Raw genomic sequence first — 9,788 nt, 5'->3', positions numbered from 1 at the left:
AAAAAAGTTTACTCATATGTCAAGGCAACTGTCTTTATTATTTTTTGAGTTTTGTCAAACTCAATTTCATAAATTTTGAAATAATCTTCTTCAAATGATTTCCTTTTCTTCTTTAGATGAACTTAAATTTTTGATTTTCAGAAACCCCCAAAATTTTGGATTTCAAAAATTGTTCACAGTAAGCAGTGAACCTGATTTGTCATTATTTGGATGCTTGAAAATTAAATGGTTATAACTGAAAATGTTTACATTATTTCTCATTATTCACTTTCACTTTAATGAGTTCACTCATTTGCCTTTTTAAACTCTGAAACTCAAAGATTCAAGCTTTTCTAAGAAGATAAGTAAATTATCTCAACAAAAGATTATAGGTCAAAAAATGTTTAAGCTGAGTTTGATTTGAAAATAAAACAACAACAACAACAACAACAACAACAACAACAACAACAACAAAAGAAACTGTGCCTTGTAGAAATGATCAGTGTTGAGGGAATTTCATCCGTCAGAATAAAGACATGGATCTGCCATGAGCAGGGATTTTATTAAAAATGCTAAAACAAGCTGTAAAAGTTACATTAACACAAACAGAACAATTTGATATGACTGTTCTCCATCAGTGGGCACCAGTCTCCCTCACAGCATGAGTGGTGAATATTTCTTCAGCCTATTAATTTCACAGGAAGTGTGAATATGGACAGGAAGTGTGCTTTTGTGACACTTCCATCCTCATCATCTTTACTTGAAAGGTGAAGGACCAAGACAGAGTGAGACAGAGGGGGTGAAATCTGTTGTGGCAGTGAGGAAAGATTTTCAGGTTTACAAAGAAGACAATATGTTGTTTCAAGATCAGGACATGATGGCAAACAGTTTGTAAAGGATGTATTTCAACAAGCCAGTCATCAGTGTATGTATGTGTATTATTCAGTGAACACACCAACACAACTACACTGTAAAAATGTTTGCCCTGAAGTAGCCGAGTAAGATTCATCAACTTAAAGGGATAATTCGGATTATGGGGTTGTATGAAGTATGATTATCAGTATTACCAACAGTAGATGATGGTCGACATGCCTCCAGTTTGGAAAATCAGAGATGAGAACCACCATGGAAATAAAGCAATGCACTGCTGTGGACAGGGTCAGCAACAAAATAGTATTTTAGCCACTTAAAAAAAGATCCACCTGACAAAAAAAGCAGGTATGAGGAAAATGTTTTATTATGTTTTTGAGTTTAAGGGGCAAATTGTCCCTTTAAATGTATGCTATATTTAGAATATTTGCACAGCATTAAAGTAAATCTTTATTCCCCAAGGATAAATTAAGATAGAAAAGAAAAGAAAAACTGCATTGGTCCCCCTGGTAATTTACGTGTTCCACTTGTACAAACAACAGTCTAAAGACTGAATTAAAACAACATAAGAACTTATTATGGTATGGTTGAATAGAGAGAAAACAGCTCTCAGAGAGAAGTGAAGGTGTATAAGTAAGCATATATGTTGTGGTGGGGTCTTCAGGGCCTTTATATTGTCTTCCTCGAGATTTTCCACAGGAATAATCTGTCTCTCTTCTGCTCCGTGTTTCTCCTCTGAGTTTCTGTCCAAGGTGCTGAAATGTGCTGCTCCGGGGACAGGTCACGTGACTGCGCTTCCTCCCTCTGTGAGAGCAGGATGCACCTCAGTCCTCCTCACCAGCATGAGCGGCTCGGGCTCATGAGGAGGAAGGCTTCACTGAGAGACGGTGTCGGGGTTTTTGTGCTGTACTACACTCTCAGTGTGGAATCAGTGAACGCGTAACTTTGACTCTTTACTCGTCTCTTTTGCTTCTTCGTTTTTTTTTTATTGTTTTTTTTTTTTTCCGCCGTTTCAGACCACATTAGTGTGGCAACTGTGGATGGGCACACAGGAGTGGGCTGCTGCCCACCAAGTCTGACTGTGTTTCGGAGGCGCTGAAGAGAAGAAGAAGAAGAAGAAGAAGAAGAAGAAGAAGAAGAAGAAGAAGAAGAAGAAGAAGAAAATGTAAGAATCCGCAGGCAGATTCCTCTCTCAGGATTCACAGCCAACAACATGCAGAAGGGGATGAGACTGAATGATGGCCACATCACCTATCTGGCTCTTTTGGCGAAGAAGGACGGGACGAGGCGAGGCTGCCTGAGCAAGAAAAGCTCCGACAACACAAAATGGCATTCAAAGTGGTTCGCTTTGTTGCAGAATATGCTGTTTTATTTCGAGAACGACTCCAGCTCCCGCCCCTCCGGACTGTACCTGTTGGAGGGATGCGTTTGTGACAGGGCACCGTCACCGAAACCGTCCCTGTCAGCGAAGGAATGCTTAGAGAAGCAGGTAAGATATCGATCACCCGGGGAACTGATTGACTGATTGACCGAAACTGTCAAGGTAGTCCGTGTCAGTGAACGGACGCACTCATCGATACTGGTTGTGTTGTGGGAGAAACTTGTTTTTGTCGGCTTGTCTCTCCTTTAAAGCGACATTCATGAGAGGAGCTGTTTTGTACGCGCAGCAAAATTGCGTCCAAACGACACAGTTGCTGTTTTTATCCCTATTTATCGCGCAAACAATGTCCCGGAGATGTTCACTTGACGTTCAGTGTTACGTAATGGCGTCATCCGAACTGATTGATTGTCTCGATTCTGCACTAAAATAGCCTCGCAGCCTGCTTTAAAGGTAACCCATCAAATGCACGAAATACAAACATATCCCGTCGTTTTAACAGGATAAATAAAATTATCCGTGCAAACTTTGCAAACACTTAGTTTCTCACCATAATATCTGTTGCAGAACCTTTATTTTTATATAACAGACTATAGTTTTAGACATTTCAGGGACTGCAGCTCAAACTTAACCAGCATCCAAACTTTGCAGGTTGCCATCTTGCGGAGGATTGCTGCCCCCTTCCCTGTCGTTTTGACGTATTGATTTAATTCCTTGTCTTGATATTAATAGCATCCTACCTTGGCAACTGCGTCTCCCCGATTCACAGCGGCTTGCTTCATTTGATAGCTCTCTCTCATTATCACGGGTTGTTAAGGACAGCCGTGAATAAACACCAAACATGTCCCAGGCATGCTTTTGTCTAGTACATCCTCCCCATTCGTTTTAATTCCTCTGGCATTTAGCGCCATGGATTAACATGTGTGAGGGCTCAACAATTTCCACTGTGTTTTTTTTATGCCAGTGTGGCACAGTCAGAAATAATCTGAGCGACAGAGGTATGGTTGCCTCCAGCCAGAGTTACAGGCAGGCTGCTGCTGCTGCTGCTGCTGCTGGAAGGAATAAACCTTGTGGCATAAAAGCATTTAAGAGGTAGAGAAGTGGTCAAGCTGCTTTGAGCTATGACTGCAGTCACCTTCTGAAATCTGCTCTGCCAGCTGCAGTCTCTTCTGCTTCCCCTGCAGCAGCAGAGCTCATCAACAACTGAAGTGAAAAGTCACAGTAATGGGTCATTTTATTTAGTCAGTCAACATAATCTTTGTATATGAGTCAAACAAGTGGTCAGGTTTTTCCCCCCAGTGACATTCACATGTTAAATTCGGCAGTCGCAGCATAGGATGAGAGCAATTTTATTTTAAAGTTCTTCATTCTTTTGAGTGCATATAGGAAAGTTTTCACCATAAATGCTCAAAAACCTGGACTTTAGGCCATATAGACATGTTACATTTTTACTTTATGCCAACAAAACTGATACAACAAATGAATTGCAACCAGGTTTTCACTTTACAAACCAGCACACACAAAATGTTTGTGTCATGGCAGTGATTTGTCTTTCTTTAATTACTTTTTTAAACATATCTTTTGGGGCTTTTTGCCTTTATTATGGTCGGACAGCTGCAGAGAGTCAGGGAAGTGGAGAGAGAGAGTGAGGCGAAGGCACACGGCAAAGGGCCGTAGGCTGGAATCGAACCCAGGCTGCTGCAGAGGAATGACAGTCTCAGCACATGGGGTGCACACTCACTGGAAACAGATATTTTTACAGTTGCTCACTATTATTTAGGAAAAAAATATTTCAATAAATCAAGAGACATGAACGTAATATCATTTTCTGAATTCTAATCGTTTATTTTCATGTATACCCTATGGGGGAATTTTGTCAATTCTTTTGATAAAAAGGCAACGTAACTTCATTATGAGTGACTATTGTGCAGGGACTCCTGCAGTTGTTGCATGTGGCTGTTTCTATCAGCGATACCTGGTGTCGCTGTCCGCGGTGCTGAAGTCTGCTGTCACGTCATGTTCTTTTAACAGTTGCCCTCTGCTATGTGTTGGCAGTGCTGTCGGGATTAGTATCACTGTCACCAAGAGGGCACTCTGCAGACATGCCAGCAGAGTTTAGACAATTCAGAACAAATAAATGCAGGTTTATTTTATCCAAGAGAATTGTTTTCCTGTAAGAGTTTTTGGGGTTACAATCCTCAGCCAGAAAAGGAACTGGTCCCAATTAATTTTCCTGACAAATGATATTTTGGAGTCATGTGACCAGTAACCAGTTTTTCTATTTTTCACCAAGTAGCTTTAGTTGTTTATGATAAACCAAACCTAAATGCAGCAGATCAGAATAAGCTTGTATTAGTCATGTGAGATGTTCTGGAAGGCGCTGACAAACAGCCTTCTTCAGGTATTAGGACTTGTTGCTCGCTCTCATGGCCTAAATAACTTTTAAACTTTGCTCACTGTCAGGCCTGTATCCTTAAACCCCTGTCAGGACAAGAGGCATTCTCTGTTCTGGGGATGAAATATGGACTGAGTGACATCTACAATGACAGCTGTTCATGCAGGCTGCTCCAGTGAATTTATTTCAGCAGTGAATTAAATGAATTTGAAAGCCTTCAATTAGCATAACACAGTCTTCTGTTTAGCACATGTCCCTTTACATAATATGTGTCAGGAATAAATTCTCTCTGTCTTGTGTTATTTGTGAGGGGTTGCGAAATTTTGGCATATTAAATGTGCACACGTATATAAAATTTGCACAAATAAGTGCTTGCCATGTGCGAGAACTGTGTCCTCCTGCATATGCCGATGTTGATCTATAAAAGGTGAAATGAGGACAGAAGGAGTAATCAATGCTGCAAGTTTCTGAGATTTACTTTTCACTTTCCACACAGGAAAAACGAAGAACGACACTTGAGTCAATGAGCAGTTTGCAGAGGTCATCTGAGGTGATGTTACTGTAGATTTTTGATATTAAACCTGTTACATATGCAGATTACATCAGATTCCAGCTTTCTGTGGTGGTTTGTGCATGTACGGTATGTCTGAGTGTGTGTGTGTGTGTGTGTGTGTGTGTGTGTGTGTGTGTGTGTGTGCGTGTGTGTGTGTCAGAGCTGCAGGAGGAATGGCCGGGGCGAGTGCTGGATCTTATCTTTGTGTGACAGGGAGCGGGACAATGCAGCGAATAGATGCCAAGCCAACTGCCACCTTGCAGGGCTACAGCGCTTTTTATAGCCCTCACTCCTCAAAAAGGCAAAAAGATCTTTCTCTCCCTCCCTCCCTCTCCGTCTGTCTCTCCGTTCGCATTGTATTCTGTGGAGTGTTCTACTTTTTAAATGTTCTTATTCCCCATTTAGAAGGCGAGTTACGTTTAAGCCCACAGTTACTATGGCAACCCCTATTTGCATCTCAAAAAGTGCATTTGAAGGGGCCAACGAAATGTGCAACAACATGCCTCGGCATTGTGCTTCACTTAGCAAGTACAGCAAATACGGGCGCATGAGAAATGTGGGGTGGGTCGTCTTAGGCGGTGGTGGTGGTGGTGATGAAGGGGGGTCAAACAGAAATACTTGATTTTGTTTTTAACTGTTCAGTTTGTTTTATTTATGGAGCACATTTACACAAAAATGAAAGAAAAAAGGATTATGATTTTTAGGAATTTTCTCCAAATCTAGAGATCAAGTGGATCAATGATTTGTATTGAGTGAGTGACTATATCCATGCATCAGTAGTCTGTTATTATGTACTTTGTTGTGTTGTGGTGGTTATCTTTGTTATTTTGTTTCTTCTGACCTCTTGAGTAGAAAGGTATTGAGGTGGCTGCCTTTTGCTTCAGACTTGCACATTTAGTGAAGATCATAAAATGGAAATGACCATAAGGAATTGTTGTTACTCCAAATGAGGGGGAAAAATCATATTTTGTGTGCCATTCAAAAAAATCATAGGAAGCGATGTATAAGACATCGATTTTTTGTGTAAATTAGACCTACACCTCTACTGTTCATCCGATAACAGAAATACAAACTTTTGATTTTAGTGATATGACTGAAGTACTGTCAGCACTAGTGACAGATCTATAGCGTATTCAAATCAATTTTATTTAATCGTATTTTAGTCTAGACAGGCCTAAAGTGACATTTTCTGCAGAAGACTCTAAAACATGTCATTAGTCATAATGATGTGGTTTCATGGCCACAATGTAAACAATATTTAAAGTTTTTTGTTACTCAAAGTGGTCCAGTTTGGTCAACCAAATATAAGCTTGTAAGAATAACAAATTAGTTTCTCATCAATTAACTTCTTTAATAATCATCCAAAAAGTTATACTAGTGGATGAAATAATAAATTAAGTTTTAGATATTTTGTTACATTTCCAAAAAGTAAAGATCAGTTGATCACCTAACTTGGCTTTCACAATGCACACGTCATTGATGAGTTGATAATGTCCCTCTCTCACCATCCACACACCATCTGGTTGTTGACTTTCAAACCTTTTGTAACATTTAAGGTTTTCAGCTGTATATGGTCTTAGTTAACAAACAAGGGGAATTCCTATGTTGGGATAAGAGAAGGCAAATTTGTCGGGTCATTCCAAGACGAAGGAGCCAGCTCATACAGATCTTCACCTCCTGTTAACCTTAGTTCCTGAAAATGTTGGACCTTTTCCTTCTGACAATGTCCTTAACTGCAGGTTTAAGCAGCTTTTACAGGTTTTCCTGTACTTTTGTAGTTTAAACAACCTGAAATGGGCTTAAATTGAATATCCAGCGTGTGATCCATTCTGCAGTTTACGTCCAAGTATCTCCTACATGGCCAAGCATCGTATTATTATTGACCAAATGGTGATGTAGGAAATGCTCAATGTGCAAATATCTTAAAATAATCAAAAGCCATTAATTATCATGGTGATAAAACAATATTAAGAAGATTTTTTGAGTTGTTAATGAGGGGTTGGGGTCTCCATGAACCCCAAACAGTAGGGCTGTGTATTGCCAAGTATCTAGTGATACGATATGTATCATGATACAGGGCTTATGATTATAAATATAACAATATATAACACTCTGTTATATGAATAACATCTGTGTTTAAAGGGTTAACTTTTTTAACCTGCAATCTGAACATGGAAAATAACTATAGCACTACTATCTACTGGTTGGGGGTTTAAACCCAACACAAAGTTAACCACTGCCATGAATCTTTGCACATATCACAATATCACAACATAGTGTTTCGACAATCTATGCTATTGCTATGCTATACAGTATTTTTGATGTTTTCTCTTATCCCTACCAAACAGAGGGTTAGGGTAGCTGTAAATGACTGTTTACAGGGAATATGTTTATGTAATGTATAATAACAAAACAAATCTTTAAAGTCTACGTTAAAAGGTATTTGTATTAAAAATGGATCAAAGCCATCTTTATTATCATCATTACATAAGTGTGTGTATATAATCTTTTCTCTATTCCAACTAAAATTCAATAGTTTTGGTAAGTTTTTAAACAAGCATTTACTACGGGCTATGTTGTCTCACTTACTGAGAGATAATGTCTCTGTGGCAAAAAATGTAGTGATGTGGAGCTAAATATAGCTGCCTAAAAGGCTTGACACACCGGCTCACAGGAAGCTGGAGATGGGAAGCACATTATTGACAAAGGCCCATTCTGCTGCTCATCAGGAAATATGGAACATTACTCTCCTTCACAAATGATTTGCTCTTGGCATTTGGGAGGGATAAAAAATCCAATATATTGGATTTGTGGGGGTCTATTTACAATGCATCAGTGTTATATAATTTGATGCATTTCCACCACAAACAGATCGCCTGTACTATTAGTGCAATGACCACCACTTTGTTGATTTGAGGATTTTTATCTGATAAGCCTATTAGAAAACAATTCCACATGCATTTGTCATAATTGCCATAACAGAGCCTTTAAGGCTGTAGGGTCACTGGAGATAATTGGTGAGGGAGTAAAAACGGGTGAGGACCCAGAGGTGTTTGTTTCACAAAATCCAGCCAAATCACCAGGACAAAGCAAAACAAAGCGAAAGAAAATATGGCGTCAGTCGAGAGGCTTCCACCAATTCAGAGGTGAGTTGCCAGGTTACAGACTGAATGCACAGAGGCTTTATAATGAATCTCTTAAGACCTTTCCCTCAGGATCTCTCTCTAACTCGTTCACACACGGATATGCAAGTGTGTATATACACAGCTTCAATTTCAGCAAAATATAGATTAAATAAAAAGCTTTTCAATGATGACGAAACATGAGATTTTCCTGCAGCTCAGCAAGTAAATATTTTACATCTTTCTCTTTTTTTCACATTTAATATATTCTCTTTATCTCATTACACGCTGAACAAATATTTGACTTTTGCTACAATGTCGTTTTGCAGTATTACTTCACTGTCACGTTCAATCATGACAACCAGAAGGCTCTGGAGCTGCGCACAGAGGACGTCAAGGACTGTGATGAGTGGGTGGCTGCTATCACACAGGCCAGGTACTTCTCACACATGACCTCTCACCTCCATACACAACAAGAAGACTGTGTTCAGAATATTTGTGTGTGTGTGTGTTCGTATCCTGTTTTCAATCAGTTTAATTAACCAGAGAAAGATAATTATAACCATTGCCCAAACATACATAAGACTTATGCTGATGGTGCTATGGTCCATGGCTGTAATGACAGACAGGTGCTTCATAGGTGAACGTTGTAGCGTTAGTACAATCCACCCAAAAGTTCAAAACACATAGGCTGTATGAGTTTGGAGGAAATGTTGTCCGAAGCCCAGTTTTTGTTCTGGCTGTTCTTGTACATGGCTATTGGCTAGCTGTCTTGTATAGCTCCAGGAATTCAGACACCAGTATTATCAGCTCCTCCGTGATCGCTCCTTTGTTCCTTTCTGCAATGCTCGTTCTATTTGATTGGACAAAGCTGCGTGGCAACTGCCAGAAGTTCACCAGTGAACAGTGAACAGTGTGCATGTTCATGTGGCGGCAACTGCTTCTTAACCCTACTGGCTTTCCTGAGCTGACTTCCCCTCATTGAAACGACTGGAGGTGGTGAGTTATCACGTGGCAGTAAAAAGGCTTTTTACAAACATCAGCACACATCTCGTCCTTCACCTTTGCTTGGTAAACAAGCAACCAAACAAGCATTCACTGGGGAAAAGTGCAATGTTAACATCAGTTTGCAGGCACAATAGCTAATTGTCATAGCAAATGGTACTTGGGTTCAGTTAGATACTGTGTTGGTGATGCTGATGGCGTGATCCTTATTCTTCAATCCCACTAACAACACAAAATATATACATTGAATTGCACCGGCAAATGAATGTGAGACTGGTATAGAAGTTCTTTGAGTTAATTTGCATTCTAACATTCTCACAGTGACAGTGTTTGAATGCTGAGGTATAATGTCTACCATGGTCACAATATTAGTTTAGCATGTCAGCATGCTAAATACATGTTAGTAAGAGGCACTAAAAGTAGTACAGCTGAGATATTTGGTCATAAACCAAAATACTGGACAATGAGATCATCAGTCATTAGGAT

General features: G+C 39.7%; 1 protein-coding gene across 1 annotated transcript in view; it reads left to right on the top strand.

Moving 5' to 3' along the window:
* The first annotated feature begins 1,581 nt into the window (after positions 1 to 1,581).
* Positions 1,582 to 9,788, top strand: part of LOC146333137 (ras-specific guanine nucleotide-releasing factor 1-like) — a 32,245-nt gene continuing 24,038 nt past the window's right edge. Inside the window, exons 1-2 of the mRNA XM_084719902.1 lie at positions 1,582 to 2,338; positions 8,627 to 8,733. Of these exons, the coding sequence (XP_084576028.1) occupies positions 2,063 to 2,338; positions 8,627 to 8,733 (383 nt within the window). The 5' untranslated portion in view covers positions 1,582 to 2,062. The remainder of the gene's footprint in view (positions 2,339 to 8,626; positions 8,734 to 9,788) is intronic.

Source organism: Lutjanus erythropterus, chromosome 1 (genome assembly GCF_056507025.1).
Source record: "Lutjanus erythropterus isolate fLutEry1 chromosome 1, fLutEry1.hap2, whole genome shotgun sequence".
Lineage (NCBI taxonomy): Eukaryota > Metazoa > Chordata > Actinopteri > Lutjaniformes > Lutjanidae > Lutjanus > Lutjanus erythropterus.
The sequence above is the reverse complement of the archived record's forward strand: the minus strand, read 5'-3'. Positions and strand labels throughout refer to the sequence as shown.